General features: G+C 41.8%; 1 protein-coding gene across 1 annotated transcript in view; it reads left to right on the top strand.

The window, feature by feature from the left end:
• Positions 1 to 2183: 2183 nt before the first annotated feature.
• The window catches only part of mfsd2ab (major facilitator superfamily domain containing 2ab), a 44785-nt gene continuing 25296 nt past the window's right edge, over positions 2184 to 21672 (top strand). The window contains exons 1-3 of the mRNA XM_020522655.2: positions 2184 to 2352; positions 7834 to 7959; positions 9296 to 9420. Of these exons, the coding sequence (XP_020378244.2) occupies positions 2260 to 2352; positions 7834 to 7959; positions 9296 to 9420 (344 nt within the window). The 5' untranslated portion in view covers positions 2184 to 2259. The remainder of the gene's footprint in view (positions 2353 to 7833; positions 7960 to 9295; positions 9421 to 21672) is intronic.

Here is a 21672-nt window from a genome sequence, read left to right on the forward strand (position 1 = left end):
CAGTATAGAGAGCAAAACAACCATGCACTTTCCAGCTGTGATGTTTCTCATAAAAATAATACTTTCCCTCCCTACAAAAAGCTAATTAATAAAATTATTTTAATAGAACAGAATTTTGAGCAGTAGCATTTAAACATGGACCTTACCATGTGTGCATTTTTCTACTTTTCCATCTATCTTTATCTTCAATAATAAGGTTATTTTCCATATCCAAATGTCTGCTAAAGCAGCAGGATCCCCAACGTTTGGATGTTATTTAAGCTGAATAGTCAAAGTTTGATTTTTTAACCATAAATGTATTATTCACCCACAAAAAAATTACTGTAAGAGCCCTGAAGAAATAAGGCAAGCATGATTGTCTTGTGATTCACCAAAAAACTGCAAAGGTTGAAAATCTAAAATGAATTAGATGGAAATACAATTCAATATTTCTTTAAAGCAAAAAACTCTCCAAATTATTTTTGTCTCTGTATCTAAATGCCAATGCAACACAGAAAACTTTAATGATTAATTTACCTATGCTACAATTAGATTGTACTATTTTGTCTCTTTTTCTGGTTGAAGAACCCTGTTTAAAATGGTATCTTATGGCTAGCCCCATGTAAATGCTAATATTATATCATATTCATAATATAAAGATTCTGCAGGTAAGGAGTGTTTTGATAACACTTTTAAGAAACCAGGTCTGTTACATTCTGATATCAGCTGGTTGGGTGGACCTGATGGTTGTACAGCACAAACCTGAACATTTTGAAAATGTGCTTTCAGGTTGGACTAATATGACATTCACCATCAGCCTCTCACCCCGTGGGTCTGTCTGGAGATCATTGTGCTGCTTTCATGTTTATCCATGTGTGGTCCCTTCTGAGATGAGACACTATATCCCCTTACAATTTTAACTCACTCAAAACCCATTCACTTACAATTAAAGTGAATTATTCTTACAGGGATGTGATGGCTTAATGGTCTTATTGCTAGGCCATCAATCCAGGGACTCAGGTAATGTTCCGGGGATTTGGATTTGAATCTCACCATGGTAGATTGAATTAAGAACTGAATGACGACCATGAAGCCATTGTCAGTTATGAGAAATAAACCACTAATGCTCTTCAGGGAAGGAAAACTGCCATCTTTATCTGGTCTGGACTACATCCGACTCCAGGTCCACTGCAATATGGTTGACCCTCAACTGGTCTCTGGGCAAATTAGGGATTGGCAATAAATGCCGGTCTAGCCAGCAATGCCCTTATCCTATGAATTAATTTAAAAAACTCAATTTCCACCTCCTAGCTCACAACCAATCTGCCACTGAATTATTTAATGGATATTCCCTAGAGGATCTTGACCAGTTGAAAAGTCACTGGTTAGGACGGAGAGAGCCCGCTTGTGAAAACATGGAAAGTGAGTGGGCACAAACATTGAGAAGCAAAAATGACGGGAAGAAAAAGCTTTTTGACAGAAGGAACCGTTCTGATCTGGAGAATGTGTGGAGGCAGGTTCAGTTGGCGTATTCAATAGGGAATTAGATGGCTATTTGAAAAGGAAAAATGAGCAGAGTTGTAGGGAAAAGACGGGAAAATAGTGCTGAATGAGTTACCATTTGAAGAACAGTGCTGAAATAGTGGGCCGAATGGCCTCCTCCTGCACTCTAACAATTCTTGTAGAGTTTACCATTCAAGAAAGTTGGGGGGTTGGGGGGGTGGGGGGCGCGCGGTGAGCAACATGGAAAATCTTTCCCAAACTTCCAGATTCAAAAAGGAAATGCACAAGAGAGAAAAAAGGCAGGGCAGCTACAGGTAAGCCTGCATGAGGCTGAATGACCTTCGGAATTGACAAGTCTTACAGCGTGGGCTTGCCGATGTTGGGAATGGGATGGGGAGATGGGGGGCGGGGGAACTAATGCAAGGTGCTGGAGTTGACCAGTTTCTGCTCATGACCCTTCCCCAGGTTTTACAGGTCATCCTGCGTGTTTATATTCCATCACGGTGAAACAATCCTTTCCAGCCGGCATTGTCACCGATGTGAGCATGACTCAGTTACCCAGCCCCTTCCTGAGCAGTTCTCGGTCAGAGTTCAGGCTGAGGAAGGGAAAGAGAGAGAGAGTGAAAAGGCTGACCCCCCCCCCCCCCCCCCCCCTCTTTTGTTGCTTACGTGGTAGCAGAGCGGGGTAGGAGGGGGGAAGACGGATGGGCGGGAAAATAAAAGACAGCTCGATCATTGAGAGAGCGTGTGAATCAGGACAGTTTAGTTCTGCAGAGAATGGCAAAGGGAGAAGGCGGCGAAACGTGTGGCGTTACAGCGACTTTCTTACAGCCCAAGGCGATCTCGGCGGACGAGCGGGGACTGAAACAGGTAAGAGACCCACCCTCCCAACTAAAATTTGTAAAATAACCTTGCCCCAAACTTTATAAACTAATCCTAATCCGCTCCCAAACTTTATAAACTAACCCTGACTCTCCCCAAACTTTATAAATTAACCCTAATCCCCCTAAACTTTATAAACTAACCCTAACTCTCCCCAAACTTTATGAACTAATACTAACTCTCCCCAAACTTTATAAACTAACCCTATACCCCCCAAACTTTATAAACTATCCTAACTATCCCCAAACTTTATAAACTAACCCTATACCCCCCAAACTTTATAAACTAACCTAACTATCCCCAAACTTTATAAACTAACCCTATACCCCCCAAACTTTATAAACTAACTCTAACCCGTCCCAAACTTTACAGACTAACCCTAACCCCACAAAGTCCAGACTGCCTGACTCACGGTGTGAGAAGGAACACTCAGTCAGATCCTGTTCGATGGGTCAAAGAGACGGAATTGTCATTCAAAAGTCACTGAGTTCAGCTTTGACTCTATGCTTTCTCTATCAGAGCGCCACTTGATCTGTTCTTCCACCGAATGTTTAAATTAAATTTAGAACGGATGCTTCAGACAGACATCGCTGCTCCTGTTTGAGATCACATCGGAAACTCGCAGTGTTTTTTTTTAAAATCTCACTTAACCCTGAATTCAAAACATAAATTTCAATCGGAAACCGTTCAAAGTGCATGGAGAGGTTAAAAAGAAAATGCTAAGTAGGCGAAGTTGGAACTAAAACTTCCGGGAATGCTGCACGCAAGTGGAGAAAAACTGGCTTAAATATGAGAGAATGAGTTTTGTTGCGAGGGGAGAATGGGCTGTGGGGTTTAATCGACCATGATAACAATCACTGCAGGAACAGTGGGAGGCGAATCCGTGAATGTCTTTGCCGTGTGTGTGTGTTGTGAATACTCTGCCCGGATTGGCGTGTTACTGGGAGGTGTGTACCTCCCTCTGGCCAGTCAGTCTCAGCCACTGAAGGCTGGGACCAAATCACCGCCGTCAGTGCAAACACACTCCTTGCATTCCTGTTTACTCTAGAGTCTAGCCGTGTTGCCACCGAAGGAGAAGTGAGATCAGGCACGTTGCTTTTAACGGATTTGTAAAGATTACATCTGTTAACCGCACCCATGTCTTCAGCTTCCTTCTACGTTGAGTTTTGTTAAGGACCATACAGTTTTCTGTCCGAGTGTGTGTACACTCGCCTTAAATCCGGGACGCAGGATTAGCCAATATACAAGGCAGCGAAGAAAAAGCCAACTGAATACAGGACACGCATGAGTCAACCACCAGTTCAGCTCCTCGTATTTTCCAGCCCAGAGATGTTTTGACACGCCTTTGTAGCAGGACTTGAGCCCAGACCTCCTGTATCGGAGGGAGGGACATGAACTGCTAGAGGAAGTGGCAGATATAGGTACAATTACAACATTCAAAAAACGTTTCGACAGATGCGTGAATAGGAAAGCTTTAGAAGGATATAGGATAAATGCAGGCAAGTGAGACTAGTTTAGTTTGGGAAACTTTGGTCGGCATGGATGAGTGTGATTCTATGACTACCACTGCAGCCCAAAAGCCCTCCCAATCAACCCTATCCTAAGACCAAACGGGAAGTTCGGTGTCTTTCTGAGCAGTGACCTTTTTCCAATTTCACTTCCCCTGGTGTGAACCTGGCAGTTTGCTCAATGACCTTTTCCCCTGTTTTTTATATATCTCCGGAAGTGCTATCACACACAACCAAATGATGATGGGGGGGGGGGGGGAAGCAAATTACTGTGACTCTTTTTTGTTATTAGCTACTAATCATCACCAGTAAATCACCCATGTTGCCAATTACATGCAAAGCCTATTGTGGGCAATGCAAGCCCTCAAAAGTGAGGGAGGCGCAGGGAGAGCAGGAAGGGGCTAAATCAAAATGGAGTTGGAGGGGGAAAAGAAAGCACTGTATCCCCTGCAGTACCCGCCTTTCTCTAAAGACATCGAGAGCCTTTCCAATGTGCTCCCTTTCCAATGGCACCAACATAATTGTGGCAGATATGACATCCCACCACAGCCCACTGCCTAGACCTGTTTATAGACAGCCTGGTCAGGCCCAGGAGCGGACCCACCTCCCCTCCCCCCCCCCCTGGATAGCCAAAGATCAGGAGTGTAGGGCTGTTTTTTCCCCTTTTATTGTAAAAGGGAGGTTATAAATCAGCTATTTCTGGTTCTAGAGTATTGATCTTGCATGGCAGGATCATTTCTACTGTAAATCTACAATGTTCTGTACATCACAGAAATTCGGGCAAATAAGCAACCTTTTTATTTCAGATCACAGGGGTAGTTAAGGATTGATGATTGTCCTATCAATGTTCACATTATTTCTGACTATATCACACTTTTGGACCCCAGCTTCCTTTCGAGATTTTCTCCTAAACTGATTACAACCAAATCCAAATACGTTGTATTTGGCTGATAACCTTCAAGTAGTTTAATAGGATTTCTGGAATGGAAACACTGAAAATAGGAACAGGAGTAGGCTATTCATCTTTTTGAGCCTCCACTGTCATTCAGTTTGAAAGGTAAAGTGGCCATAGTCTTACCAGACCATAAGGCTGCTCTGTTATTAGAGAAAGGCAACTGCTGGTAGTTTAAACTAAAGCTCACCATGCCTCAGGCAAGGAGAGAGGTTGGTGAGAAGATCCCACAACTGATGCGGGAATTGACCCAACATCGTTGGCATCACTCTGCATCATAAATCAACCATCAGCCTGGTTACTAACTCAGTGCCTTGTTCCTGCTTCTGCCCCGCACCCTTTGATCCCTTTAGCCTTTAACTTCTGCTTGAAAAAATTCAACGAAGAAAATCAGAGTTAACGTTTCGGGTCCGGTGACCCTTCTGGTAACTCTGATTTTTCTTCACAGATGCTGCCAGACCTGCTGAGCTTTTCCAGCAACGTTTTTTTTGTTCCTGATTCACAGCATCCGCAGTGCTATTGGTTTTTATTTTGAAAACATCCAGTGTTTAGCCTCAACCACTTTCTGGTTCTAACGTAATGGTCTTACATGCCAGGATCATTTCTACTCTAAATCTACGGCCACAAGCTCACCACTGTCTATGTGAAGAAATGTTATCCTAATCTCAGTCCTAAATGGCCTAAGCCAAATTCTTAAACTGTAATGCTTGGGTCTGGACTCCCCCACCATTGGGAACATCCTTCTCACATTTACCCTGTCTAGTCCTGTTAGAATTTTATAGATTTCTACAAGATCCCCTTTCTCATTATTCTAAACTCCAGTGAATATAGTCCTAATTGATCCAGTCTCACATCATATGTCAGTCCTTCCATTCTCAGGGATCAGTTTGGATAAACCTTCATTGCACCCACATCATTTCCAGAATATCCTTCCTCAGATAATGAGACCAAAATTGCATGCAGTACTCCACGTGTGGTCTCAGCAAGGCCCTATACAATTGCAGCTACCTCCTGTATTTGAACCCTCATGCTATGAAAGCTAACATACCATTTACTTTCTTCACTGCATTCTGCACCTGCATTCTTTCAGCAACTGGTGTGCAAGGCCACCCAGGTCTCATTGCACCTCCCCAATTCCCAATCTATCACCATTCAGATAATAACCTGCTTCTTGTTTTTGCTACCAAAGTGGATAATCTCACATTTATCCACATTATATTTAATTTGCCATGCATTTGCCCACTCATTCAACTTGTCTGAATCAAACTGAATCATCTCTGCATCCTCCTCACAGTTCACTCTCTCACCCAGCTTTGTATCATCTGCAAACTTGAAGCTGTTTTTATTTAGTCGCCTTATCTAAATTATGAATATATATTGTGAATAGCTAGGGTCCTAGCACCGATCCTGCAGTACCCCACTGGTCACTGGCTGCCTCTCTGAAAATGATTTCATTTATTCCTACTGTTTGTTTCCTGTCTTCCAGCCAGTTCTCTATCCACATCAGTATACTAACCCCAATGTCATGTGCTTTAATTTTCCGTGCTGATGTCATAGGTAGGACCTTACTGAAATCATTCTGTAAGTCCAAGCAAACCACACCCACTGTCTCTCCTTTATTGGCTCTACTAGATGCATTCTTGAAAAATTCCAGTAGATTTGGCCAACATGATTTCCCTTTCAAAAATCCATGCTAATCCTAATTTCCAAGCACCCTATTACTAAATGACGTTTGTTCATCTAAACAATATATGGTTGATACAAATGACCTAAATTAATAATGTTCCTTCTAATGTGCTACAACTTTGAACCCTATAGAGTGGTACATTAGGTGTAATACTGAAACTGGAGCATCACGTAACATGAAAAAGTTTGATTCTAAGTGCAATTGTTAGCAATTTGACAAGCCTCCTCCCTTTTAAAAAAAAATCTGATTCAGATTGGATTCTGATGCATGGATGCCTACTGCTGCCAACAGCTTTGCTATGTAGGTATTCTTCACCTCAGATTATTAACAGGGTACATGATGGAGTGGGTGCATCCCATTCTCAAATGCCACGCAGCATTTTATAGTGTGCTGACAACAACAAATGCTTGAGATCACAGTGGGTCAGGCAGAATCCATGGAGAGAGTGCAAGCTAACGTCTCCCAGCTAGATGACTCTTAGCTTGCTCTCTCTCCATGAATGCTGCCTGACCCGCTGTAATCTTGAGAACTTGTTGTTTTCAGTACAGATTCCAACATCTGCAGTAATGTGCTCCTACATTTTACAACATGTTACTGACTGGCAAACAGGAACAGGATTTTTTGCTATTCCATCCCCAACTTCAAATTATAGATCTTGCTTTCCACTTTCATTGGTAACCGTTTTGTGAATCTACTGTAAACACACGACCTGACAGTTTGAATCAGGGCTTTTCAGGTTTTGAAAATGCGCCATGTTATCAGGTGCTGAGGATTTAGCTTTTGGAGAATGTAATCAGATGTTAGAATTAAACAGCTAATTGTGAATTATTCATAAATTCAATATCGGGTCTGTTCCTTGATTTTAATGTCTTGCCATATTAACTGCAAGATGAGTTTACAATGTGGTAAATGCATCACAAAATTATTTACTAATTGCTGTTCAGTATGTGGACAGAATAAGTAAAAGATACTCTCCACGTATTTAATTAGACAAGTTGTCTAACCATGCTGGCTGAGATCAGCTAACTCAACATGCACTGGGTATCAAACTTGGGCTTTAGGCTCATGTGTTACCACTGCATTGGCATTACCAAGAGAAGTTCATTTTTAAACAAATCATTGTTGAAAACAATGTTCTTTGCTCCCTAAAATAGAACAAACATAAGAAACAAATCATTTCAGGGAACTCAACACAGGCTGAAATCAGATATTCAAATTGTGATAGTTCTCATATGTTTGAATGTGAAAATAATGGCTGCTAAATGTATCTTAGTAAGTAATTCAAGTTTTTTTTTAAATCTTATTTCACTCTATCCTTTCAGAGGGAAGTGAAAAAGAATCTTTCAGTATGCAATAAGCTATGTTATGCTATTGGTGGAACACCCTACCAGATAACGGGATGTGCCATTGGATTCTTCCTACAAATTTACCTGTTGGATGTAGCACAGGTAAGTCCCACTGAATCAGTAATATCAATATGCGGTGATTTAATCATTAAGTTCAGATTAATGACTGAAATGAGAAGTAGTATAAAAAGAAGTAGGTGTTCCTATTTCTAATATTGGAAATCACTACTGGATTGGGGATAAACAGATCTAAAAATGACTTTAACTCAAACACGTGATAAGTTTTTTCCAATTATCAGGATTTGCAACCTTGCACATGGAAATCTGCACAAGTTTGGACCACTACAGAGTTCAATACCCAAAAGCTATATCTGTATTGTAAAACTGAGTTAAAAGCTTACAGATGTCTACAGAATGGATACTTGTAATCCAGTGTGTAGTTATTGCAGAAAATGACATTTTTTTTAGAGCTGAAAAATATCTTCAGTTGTGATAAAAGCAAAATACTGCAGATGCCAGAATTCTGAAATAAAAAGAGAAAATACTAGAGAAACTGAGCAGGTCGAGCATCTTTTCTGGAGAGAGAAACAAAATTAACATTTCAAGTTCAATATGACTCATCTGTTCATTTGTGTTTCCTTCCTCAAATGTTGCCATACCTGCTGGGTTTCTGCAGCACCTTCTCTCTTCAACTATGATGGTGAAGTTTAATTATTTCTGCATGGAGAAGATAAATCTATTTTAAATGACTAAACAATTCTCAAACATAATTGTTAATATATTGGATTACGCATTTCCTCCATTGTTCTCCCTCCACTGCCTTCTGCAATACACTGAGTAGCCATGCCATTTCGAGAACTATGTGCTATATTTAATCTGCAGTCTGTTTTCAGTTGGCCACTTCTAGTTGGAAAATGCTAAGGGCATTACTGTTGACTTTGCCTGAGAAGGAAATAGAGGTTACTCCTCCTGATGGTTTTCTGAGAAGTTCTGCTGGAAATGGAAACGCATGCAGGTCATATAGAGAGAGAGGGGGGGGCCGTAATGCCTGGGCTCTATGAACAAGTGACTGGGTAATATGCCCTTTATTGATTTGTATGAACAATGGGCATGTGGACTGTCCAAAGATCCTAAGCACTTCTAGACCAGTAGTTCAGCATAGAGTTAATTCCATGACAAGGAGGGAGAATACTGGTGAGGAGGTGAAAAAATAATGAAAGCTATCTTGTCAGTCAAGTTAATCTGTAATAGCTCACAGATGCTTACTAAGAGTAGCACATGCATTGAATGTCACTGATAAAGACATTTCTAAACACTATTGCAGAGTAGTGCCAAACAGTGCTACATGTTCTACTGTAGGCCAATTTATTTTTCTACTGTACAAATGAGTCATCTTATTCTGCTTCACTGTGTTTTCACATAATCTTCTAACACACAGCTTCATCCTTCATCTGCATCCTTGATCCTCTTCATTGGCCGAGCCTGGGATGCCATCACTGATCCATCTGTGGGTTTTCTCATAAGCAGAAGTAAATGGACAAGATTTGGGAGGCTGTTGCCATGGTAAGAAGGTTTTTGTGATTGAGATTTTCACATTGTATATTACTGATGAGAAGCAGCAGGGCGTAGAGAAACCTAAATCTGTGTAAAGTTATTCATTTAATGCAAAGCAAGGGATCGTACAGGCTAAAGTCTGCATATTTGCATGAACCAAGCAGTTCTTACTTAATGTCGTCCCATTGAATATGCTTCAATGCAGATCGTAATGTTACGCTTTAAATGTGATTGTTCATAGTGGAATCTCATTCTTATAAATGCCTGGGAACTGACAAAAGCACCAATTATCAGCAGTTTACCTTCAGAATTTCAGCTCAATGACTGATTTATAATGGAGGCTCTGTTGCAACTATAAAATGCCTATTTAACACTGAGAAGAAATTTGCAACAAGAACCTGTGCATAAATGCAAATGATTTAAAATGTCCTAATATGCATTTAAATAAGAGATGTGACTAAGGTTGTAGACCACATGACTAATAACATGACAGGCAGCATGGTGGCTCAGTGATCAGCACTGCTGCCTCACAGCACCAAGGAGTTGGGTTCAATTCCACCCTTGGGTGACTGTCTGTGCAGAGATGCATTCTCCCTGTGCCTGCTTTGGTTTCCTTCCACAATTCAAAGATGTCCAGGTTAGTTGGATTGGCCATGATAAATTTCCCACAGCATGCAGGCTAGCTGGATTAGCCATGGGGAAAGTGGGGTTACAGGGGTGGGGTAGGATGTTCTTTGGAGGGTTGGTGTGAACTCAATGGGCTGAATGTCCTGCTTCCACCCTGTATGATTCTAAATCTGCAAGCCATTGCTTTTGTCTAAACCCCCCCCCCTCCCCCCACTTCCTCATTGGAAATGTGCTGATTCTTGGAGCATTGCTGAGTTTATAATAGAAATGGCTCGATTTAAATTAAGTTCTGTTTTTACAAACACAGAGAATTTGCTACTCATCAGGGAGTTTAAGTGGTGCCCTAAAACTTCCACCAGATTATAATGGAATTAAACTCTCACTCGACCATGTGGACTGTTTACTATCCTGTCCCAGATCTGAGTGAAGGGTCTTTTCCAATAATTAGAGCAGGTATTATACTCCCTGCTCTAATCCCCACCATCCTGGAGGAGGGGGCAATATTTCTGTCTTTGAAATATTTAGAACCAGAATTCTGGATTCACAGTAGAGCCATTTGCTCAAAAGAAAACCTTTTTTCATGATCTAATTTCTGAAGTGTTGTTTACATTCCCTCTGAGGAGACTCCAGGGTTGCTGGTCAGTTTGAGGGTGTTGTGAATAATTCTACTTTAAGACATTGTAGCTGTCTGGGCCAAAATTCATAAAACAGCTAATATTTTCCTGTCCACCACTTTTCTATTTTTGTATCTGTAATATCCACATTTTGTTTTCTTTGTTCACTCCATTTAAAGTGCAGTCAAATTCTGAGCAGATACATTCAAATATAAAGCTAAACTTAGAGCAGTGATTGTCTTTTGCTGGCAACAACAGTTTGGTCTCGGTCATTATCCTCCTGTCCTTTTGTTAATTGGGGCAGCACAGTGGTTAGCACTGCTGCCCCCCCAACACTAGGGACCTGGGTTCAGTTCTAACTTTGGGCATCTGTGTGGCATCTACACATTCTCCCTGTGACTGTGGGTTTCCTTCAGATGCTCACGTTTCCTCCCACAGTCCAAAGATGTGCAGGTTAGGTGGACTGGCCAAGGGAAACGCAGGGTTATAGGGACAGGATGGCGGGTTGGTTCTTGGTGGGATGCTCCTCAGGAAGATGGTGCAGACTCGGTGGGCTAAATGGCCTCTATCTCCACTGTAGGAATTCTACGACTCTGAATCCCATCTCTCAGCTCCAGCTTGTCCAATACAGTTTAAAAAGAGCAAATTTTGAATTCAGTTTGGAAAATGCAAAATTGTTCAGCATGCAATTATTCCCACTAAGTTTCCCTTTTTTAAAATACTGCTTTCAAAGAATTTTAAAAATCCTTTTTCATCCTGTCTTTCCCAACATCCCTGCCGCCCCTCTCAAATTAAGAGCACTTCTGGTCAGCCCTCCGACTTTGAGAGCCTGTTCACACTCCTTAACAAAACTGTCTCCAGACCAACTGGGGAGGCACTGCTGTAAAAATCTCACTCCTCCACACTCCCTCATAGGGGAGACAGGGGAGGTGTTGGGGCCCAGGAACAGTTTGAATCTCTGTTTCCCAGCCCTGGAGGGAACATTGAGCACAAGGTGTCAGGACTGAAGAGAGTTCCCATTACACTTTTAGCAAATGTTGGTGTGTACCCTGGCTGAGGGAAACCCTACGGTGAATGCATCTTTACACATTCTTCTTGGTACAACGGAATAAAGTGAATGCTGCCAGGATATTAACACAGTTATTTCCTGTGCCCGGGCTGCCATTTCGTTAGAATTGCTGTTGGAAAGTTTTATCCACAAACGGCACAACTGCCAGTGGAACTGCAGCACATTTGGGAACAGGATCTAATTCCTGGCACATGTTGTTCAAATATTAAGCAGCAGTCACATGGTCTGATTCCGTTATGGCCCCTTCCTTGGAGTCAGACCAGAACTGGACTCCTGCTCAAATAAATTGGCAACTGAAGCTGTTGGTGTGTATGTCTGTACCCTGTCCATAGTGCCTCAATCTGCAGCTTAGTAAATGGCTCCTTTTTTTTTTGGCAAGGCATAACAGCAGTGGTTTTACAGCAGTGAATGCACTTCTTCCCTCCTCATTCCAACCGCACAATTAAAACTCTGTCTGCTCATTCTAATCCAAATGAACTTGTGAAACTGAACGTGTTTTTAGTTGCATATGTGTATTACCTATTGTATATAGTGACTGCATCTGCTGCATTCATCATTAGAATAAATACACCATATTAGAGCCCATTGTCACCAACTCCAGAATTTTCTATTCATTCATGGCATGTGGACATTGCTGGCTAGGCCAGCATTTATTCCTCATCCCTAATTGAGTCACATGTAGGCCAGACCAGGTAAGGATGGCGGTTTCCTTCTCTAAAGAATATTAATGAATTTGATGGGTATTTCCAGTAATAAGCAATGTATTCATGGTCATGACTAGACTTTTAATTCCAGACTTTTTTAAAATTCAAATTCCTCTATTTGCTATAGTGGTATTCAAATCCAGGTCCCTAGATCATTACTTGGGTCTCTGGATTAACAGTCCAGTGATAATTCCACAAAGCCATTGCCTTCCCTTGATGGTAAAATGTGAAATCTGGAATAAAAGCTGGCCCAGTACTGACCATATAACCACTGGTGATTATTGTAAAAATTCATTTGGTCCAATAATGTTCTTAAGGAATGGAAGTCTACCATCCTTTTTTGGCTAATCTACGTGTGAGTCCAGACCCACAGCAATGTGGTTGACTCTTAACTGCCCTCTGGAATGGGCAATAAAGGATGGCCTAACCAGCAATGCTCTCATCCTGTGAATAAATTGATTTTTTTTTAAAAACCCTGCTATGGGGGATTTGAACCCATGTCCCCAGAACATTAACTGGTGTGCCACTGCCTCCCCCAGATTTGGTAGCGTATCTATAGGAACCTCAGTTATAAAATATCTACAAGAGGTTTGACCCTTGAAAGAACCTTGAAGAGATGTTAAGAATTTCTTTGGCATGAAGCATCATATGCAATCTGATGATAGAAAATAGCAGCAGAAGAGTTGCAAATTAGCCTGAAGCTTGTTTTAGCCAAGACCCTGCCTTCCCCTCTGAGCTTCTGTAGGACTTTGAGAGGATGGGCTTTATAAGCATTCGTTCATTTGAGACAAGCAAAGCCCAATAACATTGTGTTCAACCTTCCAACTGGATGCTGTCCAGAGCACACAACTGAAACCCTAATTCATTTAATGATTACTTGTTCTATTGCTTTCCAAGCTTCCCTTTTCTATCGCCAGCTCCACCATTCACCTAGTCCAAAACTCTGGGCACATTTTAAGATCGGCATCCATATGTACAGCCTTGTTCCGACCTCTTTGAATCACATTCTCCTGCCATTTATCCAACCGCCTGACCTTCCATTCCTCTGACACATAGGTTTATGACCCAAACCTGTCCAGACCCTTGTTGGAAGCTGATTTTGATTACGCCAACTCATTGCAGTTCAGTTTCAGAACCATTCTGCCTTGCAATATTTTTGTCAGCTTTGTGAAAACAGGCATCTGAACATGCCTTTGATTTTGCAACAAAGTTCATGGGATGTGGACATCGCTAGTTAGGCCAACATTTATGGCCCACCCCTAATTGCCCTTAAGGTGATGGTGACTGATCACGCTGAACCATTGCAGTCCGCTAGACCAGGGAGACCCTCAGTGCAGGTTGTGGAAAGTAGTTCTAGGATTTTGACCCAGTGACATTGTTTCAAATCCGGGTTGTGTATGGCTTGGAGGGGAAGTTTCAGATAATGGTGATCCCATGCATCTGTTTGCCCCTGTTTTGTAAGCAGGAGAGGTTACAAGTTTCAAAAGTGCTGTGAAAGTGTTTCAAGAATTCTGTTGTCAAAAAGATGAGTTGCAAAATAAGAAAGCTATCGATAGTGTGGAATTTGTTTCAATAGAGGGCTTGGCTCTGGTTCTAAAGTTGGAATTGAATTTCATTGAAAAATGGCTATTTCTTACTTCGGGGTAGTAGCACTGAAGGGAACAGTGATCACTTGCAAACCTTACAACAGAGAATCACATCACCTATGAGGACACTAAAATTCACCTTTCTGCATCTTCATTGGTCTCTGATTCGGATCGATCATAGTAGTTTCCTTTTAAAATGGGAAAATGATAATTGAATTGTCATCACATGACAGCTCAAAGATGTATACCTGGAAGGAAATTGTCTGTACTTTGTCTGCAATTGCAGGTGACTATTTGATACATTAAAAGTAACTGGAAGTATGCCAGAAATTCTGAACATCAGCCCCTGCAATTAAAATAAATATCCTTGTCGAGCTTACTTCTACTAAAATTGTAATGAAATTGATGTTTGGTTGTGTTTCTGTTTTTGTATCAAAATTCTATAATTAACCTGTAAATATTTTGGTTTGGTGTTGATCCAGAAGAAGGTCTACTATTGGAGCAACACTGGAAGTGTTGTACATGCTGCATTTCAATCAACAACATCCTGAGATCTCCACACCCACTATTTATATTTTGTGTACAGCTATGATTGAGCAGCCAAGTCACTATTGTCTTACCAGACCATAGAACTATTCTCTCATGAGAGAGAGAGAGAAACAAAGCTGGTGGTGGTTTAACCTAGGGGCCACCCCACCTCAGCTGTGGGGAGAAGCCTTCATAGTAACCTCAGCCACTATGGGGATTGAACCCACACTATTAGCATCATACTGTTTTGTGAGCCAACCATCCAACCAACTGAGCTAACCCAAACTCCAATTAAGCAACACTCTAGCAGAGCTCTGGAATCTCTGTTCATTACTTTTAACCATTTGTATTAATTGGTGTTAGCGTCCTCAAAACTAAAAATCAAAAGCCTTACCTATAAAAAGTAACTTGACTGATAACACTCATCAGTTTTTTTTTAATTCACTCGTGGCTGTCTCTGGCTGGCCAGTATTTATTGCCCTTGAACTGATCGGTTTGCTAGACCATTCAAGAGGGCAGTTGAGAGTCAACCACATTGTTGTGAGTCTGGAATCACATGTAGGCCATACCAGATGAGGACTGCATATTTCCTTCCCCAAAGGACATTACTGAGCCATCTGGGTTTTACTGACAATCGACAATGGTTTCGTGGTCTTTGGCAGATTCTAAATTCCAGATTTTTAAAAAATTCAAATTCCACCATCCAGGGATTCAAACGCAGTTCCCTGCAATATTGGCTGAGTTTCTGATTAATAGCTAGTCCACTAGGCCACAATGTAAGTCTCCAATGCTACCATGTCTCTGGGGTCTCCCTCCATTTAATATGCACCAGTACAATTGACTACACTCTCACAAGGTTAAAAATGATTTGGATCAGCTTTCAGGCAGGCTGGTGCTCTGAAACCTCCGCTCTCCGTCTTTTCCTCCTTTAGACGGGGAATCTAGGTCCAGACAACAATGAGATGGACAAAACATTTCTGTAGCTTGTTAGTTCACCTAGAACTGGTCACTAACCTGAAGGCAGAGGCTAAAGCTTTGAGGGGTACACATGGTGGAAGGATTTACAAGATGAAAATTGGTCTGATTGGCTGTGTTATGAGGATGTCTTCCATGTCCATCAAGCCCTGGATTGGGAGCGATCCCAGAACTACAAGCCTTTGTGGCAGGGAGGCTACTTACTGCACCATTAGACCTCCCTAGCTGTCCCTCCTTTACAAGTTAAGTTCTGTTTGACTCCAAGATAGAGTGGCTCAGTGGTTAGCACTGCTGCCTCACAGCACCAGGGGCCTAGGTTCGATTCTACCCTCAGGTGACTGTCTGTGTGGAGTTTGCAAGTTCTTCCCATGTCTGTGTGGGTTTCCTCCCACAGTCCAAAGATGTGTAGGTTAGGTGGATTGGCCAATAATGTCCAGGGATGTGCAGGCTAGGTGGGTTAGCCATGGGGACTGCAGGGTAATGGGGATAGGGTAGTGGTGTGGGTCTGTGTGGGATGTTCTTCAGAGGGGTCTGTGTGGCCTCAATTAGCTGAATGGCCTGCAATCACATTGCACAGATTCTAAGAGATGGTTCAGTAAACCTGTGATCATCTCACCCAGCACTTTTAATTTTCAGTCACATCACAGGCAGTTTCTGTAGTTGTGGATGATGTGAAGTTTCTGACCTGCTTTGTGGAGTTAGTGTTTTGCAGGATTAATCCTGCTGCCCTGGAGTTCTGTTTGGGTTACCTGTCATGCATTATAGTTCTCTTTGATAGGCAGGACAACACCTTGCTGACAGACTGCCTGCAATTCAGGCTGAGATAAGGAGGTTTGTTTATTACAATACATAGGTTGATAGGAAAACAAAAATAATTGGAACCAGCAATAACAGTGCTAGGATTTTCAAGATCGTGTTGGGATTCTGATGTCAGGCCAGTATGGGGGTGCCAGGCCCAGTTATCTTGGCTGCCGTATGGAAGTTGATGTTGTAATTGAGGACAGGACATAGACTTCTGAAACCACAGATGCAGTCAGAGGGCCTTTGGAAGATGTCAAGCCAACAGCCTCACCAGGAGAAATGGATACTGCCAAGACAGGCAAGAGAGTACAGAGACTTGATAACAACGTGGAAGATGTAGTTTGAGGGTTTGGTGGAACTTCAAACAGTTGGTTAAGGTTTGCATTTCTAGAATGGAAAAGTAAGCTGTGCTCGCTGTTTCCAAAGGCTGGTTTAGCAGCTTAAGAATGTTCCACTGCTGGAGTCCGTCTCCCGTGAAGTAATTGAAGAATTGTAACTGACAACTGAATTTTGGAATAAAAATCAGACATGCAAAAGATTTTTATTTTAATGTTAAAAGACCTCCATTTATACTCCCTGCTGGCACAGACATACTCAGTAGTGGATTCTGGGTTCATTCCAAAGTATTTGTTTTTTCCCAGTTATCAAATCTCTGGGAAAATCCATTTTCCTGGAACTAGTCTGTGATATTTGTATTGTCTGATATTTGGGAACACTCTCTCGGCTGAAACAAAAGATCATATTGTTACATTTTACAGAACAAAAACAGTCGCCCAGTTTTCTAATGAATTCAACAGAGATAATCCGCTCTTCTGTTCTGAACAACAATGAAGTAAGTTCCGTGTGAATGAGACACAGTAGATAAAGGTACTTCATTGATCTAGAGCTTGGAGTTGGTAGTCACTGATGCCGCATGGAAATCGGTGTCACCACTAATGTGCAGTGAAATTGGCTGGACTTTTCCCATTTTTGATCCGAATCCAAAAGCGGAAATGTTCCTGGAGCGCGTGGGGGGAATTTGCAGCCTGCTGAGGTGAGAAAGCTCAGCGGATTTTCCAGGAATCAGGCAGCGAGCTGTTTGGCCATCACTGGGCTTTCTCCTGGCATCAGCAGCCAAGAGATTGCCCCTCTCCCAGAGCTGCCAGCCAATCAGAGGTCAGATTACAACCCTCCCCACCCCACCCCCACCACCCACCACTCCCAGAATCGCTGCGGTGGGGGCCCGTGGCTGGCACCTCGGTCTCCCAGGTGAAGCATCACTGCCTGGAGTGGATGAGGATTTTGCAGATTGTGCAGGTGGAGGGGTTAGTTTTCAGCAGCATCCCTACCCCTTCACAAATCAGTTCAGATTGAGGGGGCGAGCTGCCTGCACTGGATTACAGGTGGAGTAGGTCAGCCTTCTCTTGTCTCACCTGGAGCTGAAGTAAGCAGTTTGCAGTCCAAACTGGACGAGGTCTTCAATTGGATATTCATTGACCGCCTAAAAGGTTTCAACCAGCAGCAGGGAAGGTTGTTCAAGTCTACTGTTCAACATACACAGGGCTGCCAGGCAAATCTCCCCAGGTTGCCTTCTCTGTGGTAACAGGAAGGAAACTAGTATCTCTCTGATGCCAACCTGCCCAATTATCTTTCTCCTTCTCTGCCACCTCACATAGAATCCTCATGGCACAGGTAAAGGCTATTTAGCCCATTGAGTCTGCACTGACCCCCCCCCCAATTGGGCATCACGCCATAGTTAACCCACCCATTGCACATCAAGAGGCAATTTATCACAGTCAATCTACCTAACCAGCACATCTTTTGACTTTGGGAGGAAACCAGAGCACCAAGTGGAAACTCACACAGACACAGGGAGAAGATGCAAATGCCACACAGACGAACACATGAGACTGGAATTGAACCTGGGTCCCTGGTGCTGTGAGGCGGCAGTACTAACCACTGAGCCACTGTGTCGCCCATAAGGAGGTTAAAAATTCCACTCTAGGCCCGAAACGTCAGCCTTCCTGCTCCTCTGATGCTGCTTGGCCTGCTGTGTTCATCCAGCTCTACACCTTGTTATCTAAAAATTCCACCCAATGTCTTTCAGAGGGAAGTAGTGTTCAAGAAGTCTGTGCAGCTAATTTTATCCAGCATGCACTCATGTAGTGAGTGGTTTGAAGTTACTGTGTCAGTAGCTGGTAAAGGGAGTTTATATTTGATTTTTGTGTAAATATCAGACCCAGATGTTTATGTTAAGTTTAACAAATCCTACTCCACCAGAGCTGATACGTCAATCCTCAACAGTCCTCTCCATTTCTGAGGTTTGGAGCAGTGACATGGTAAGAGTATCTGTTTTCAATGTAGTGTCATACAACAAATGTAGCTTGGTTGACTTTCTGCAGACTTCAGATTTTTGACAACCTCATTGCCTAATCAGTAACATATGATACAAACACAGGACTTCATTTTCCCCTGGACAGAATTGTGTTTCAACTTCAAAATAAGTCAAATCTCCTGTGCAGTTTTTAAGCAAGTCTAATGTTATGTTTCAGTACACATTTCTGCTTGTGTGGTACATGAGGATTGGTGTAGAGGGGCTGGTCAGCTTCTGGTTTAGTTTCAGTACATTATGTTAACCAAAGGGAACTACCAGATTTGCAAACTTTCTAAATGTATTAAGGGCTCCAACTAAGATCCTAGGGGCTTTATATAATGCTTGTGAGAATGCTAAAACATAGAAACATATACTAATTTGAGCTTTAATCTCTATTTTAAATAATCTCAAAGCAGAATTTTTGTGTTACAAGTTGTTAGATTTTTTAAACTGGTTTTCAATGAATCCTATAAAGTCAATTTTAATTATTGGCTCTCAAAATGTAAGTGTTCTTTTCAGATTAAATGTTTAGCATTAAAAGCCAAGAGAGAGTTGAGAGAAAATATGGGTCCCCAACTATCCAGGGAAATTGAGAACATGTCCATTAAAGTTCGATTTTGATCTAGAGCCTTGCTAAAACTCAAGATGCCATGTGCTGACTCAAGGAGGTGCAATTCAGCTGGATAACAAGTTACAATCACAATTTTGTTGCTAAGTTGCAGCTTTGCAATTCAGTAAATCTGGAGCTCATTGGCAATCTCCAGAAGCATCTTCTTGCAGGTATGGCTGTACTACAGCTGAAGTGAGAATTTGTAATCCATTAATTGTTTGTAAATTTATTGTGCACACACTGTATACTTGCCAGTGCACCTAACCAACCACAGCAAGCTTAAAAAGTGGTCTTTGATGTGCACCAGCTAATTACTTAGAACGCATTTGACCTGCACACAGTAATAAGAACATAAGAACTAGGAGCAGAAGTAGGCCGTCTGGCCCTTCGAGCCTGCTCCGCCATTCAATAAGATCATGGCTGATCTTTTCGTGGACTCAGATCCACTTACCCACGTTCTCACTGTATCCCTTAATTCCTTTATTGTTCAAAAAAAAATCTACCTTGTTTTTAAAAACGTTTACTGAAGTAGCGTCAACTACTTCACTGGGCAAGGAATTCCATAGATTAACAACCCTCTGGATGAAGAAATTCCTTCTCAATTCAGTCCTAATAGTCAGTGCTTAAACTCTAAGCTCCCCACAAAGTCGAAAATGATGCCGTATATTGGGTTTCAGAATGAGTGGACTGCAGGCATCAAGAATACAATGCGATGCACCTGCTGACTTGATATTTCCTGTCACAAATTAGGAGAATTTAGGATCTAGATTTTAGTTCTTGGTGTGTGGTAACTTTTTGTAAAACAAGTAGTCATTGCCCATTTAGAATTGCCCTTGAGAAGGAAGTGGTTAGCCATTTCCTTGAACTGCTGCAGTCCATGTGTTGGGAACACTCAAAATGCTGTTAAGGAGGGAGCTCCAGGATTTTGATTCTGCAACATTGAAGGAACAGCGATACATTTCCAAGTCAGAATGGTGTGTGGCTTGGAGGGGACCTTGCAAGTTACTGGTGTTTCCATGTGTCTGCTGACCTTATCCCTCCAGGTGATAAAGGTCATGGGGTTGGAAAGTGCTTTTGGCACTTGTGGCAACCTGGAGAAATCCCTTTTTTTCCAACTGATCAACTAACCTGAAAAAAATTCATAATTTTGCGTGGAATTCAGTTTTGTTTAAAAGAACTTAATGACGTTTATGTTTTTAAAGAAAACACTTCAGGCTTATGCCAGGTAATTTGCTTCATCCCAAATCTGAAGCTGATCCAAGCTTGAATAGTAGCCTACTCTTGTAGGTTAAGTATTAGTCATTCAGATCTTTTAACTACACTAGTAATTCTGTTTCATTACTCCTGCATTTATAAATATTGCCTGCAAACTATAATTCATGCTTAATTTGTACGTGTTTCTACCTGCTTTGAGAATGCTCTTGTACCAACATTTAATTTTTCCAAAGTAGCTTGATAATCGCCTCTAATACAATGAGTTAATAATATTCTACATTCCACTGCCTGCAGAAATTGCAATGCGAAACACGGAGCCAGATACTGCAGCAGTTCATTGTGACACTTGACTTCGGGTAGTCTTCAATTAGCAATGTGTAACTGCGCATAACTCTTCAAACTATTGCAGCCAGCTTGATGCACCAAATGTGTTAATTCAGCAGGATTTGCCGGGGAGAGTCGGAGGGCGGGCAGATTTCCATGGACTCCACCCTTGGAGGTGATTTGAATTTGAGTTTGACTTGCGATGAGGAATGAGTTGGGAGTGTGGTGGAGGAAAGGGGTGTGTTAAAATCCAGGAACACACTATCACTATCCACCAATAGGAAGCTGAGGCGTGTTCAAGGAATGTAACGCTTCAGCCGAAGGTTACTTTCGGTCAAAAAATGACAAGCCTGCAGCTGAACTGCAGTGAAGTAGAATTTAAAGTTATATTCTCATCAGCTGGGCCAGCATAAACACACAAATAACTGTTTAATGAATACGTCTTTGAAGGCTATCAGTATGATAAAATAAATTTACAACTGTTTAATACATAAGTGAAGTGGAGAAAAGGCAAAAATTAGAAAGGGCTAACAAAAATAAAATACAACGGTATTATGACTAAAACCACAATAAGTGACCTGCTTGTGCAAAACTTAAATAGGTGACTGATTTGAAAGTGAATAGTGTGGATCTCCAGTTAAAATGATTCAACTCAAAGGCTTTACCACAAGACAGCCTGAGGCAGAATGGCAACGTGTGACATGGATAAACAGAAATGTTTTTTGCAGAATTACCCTTAAACTGTTTGCTTACATTTTAACATAAGGACAATCGATATTTAGAGAATAGAGATAACACAGTGTGGAGCTGGAGGAACACAGCAGGCCAGGCAGCATCAGAGGAGCAGGAGCAGAA

Source organism: Rhincodon typus, chromosome 27 (assembly GCF_021869965.1).
Source record: "Rhincodon typus isolate 14 chromosome 27, sRhiTyp1.1, whole genome shotgun sequence".
In the NCBI taxonomy this organism is placed as follows: Eukaryota; Metazoa; Chordata; class Chondrichthyes; order Orectolobiformes; family Rhincodontidae; genus Rhincodon; species Rhincodon typus.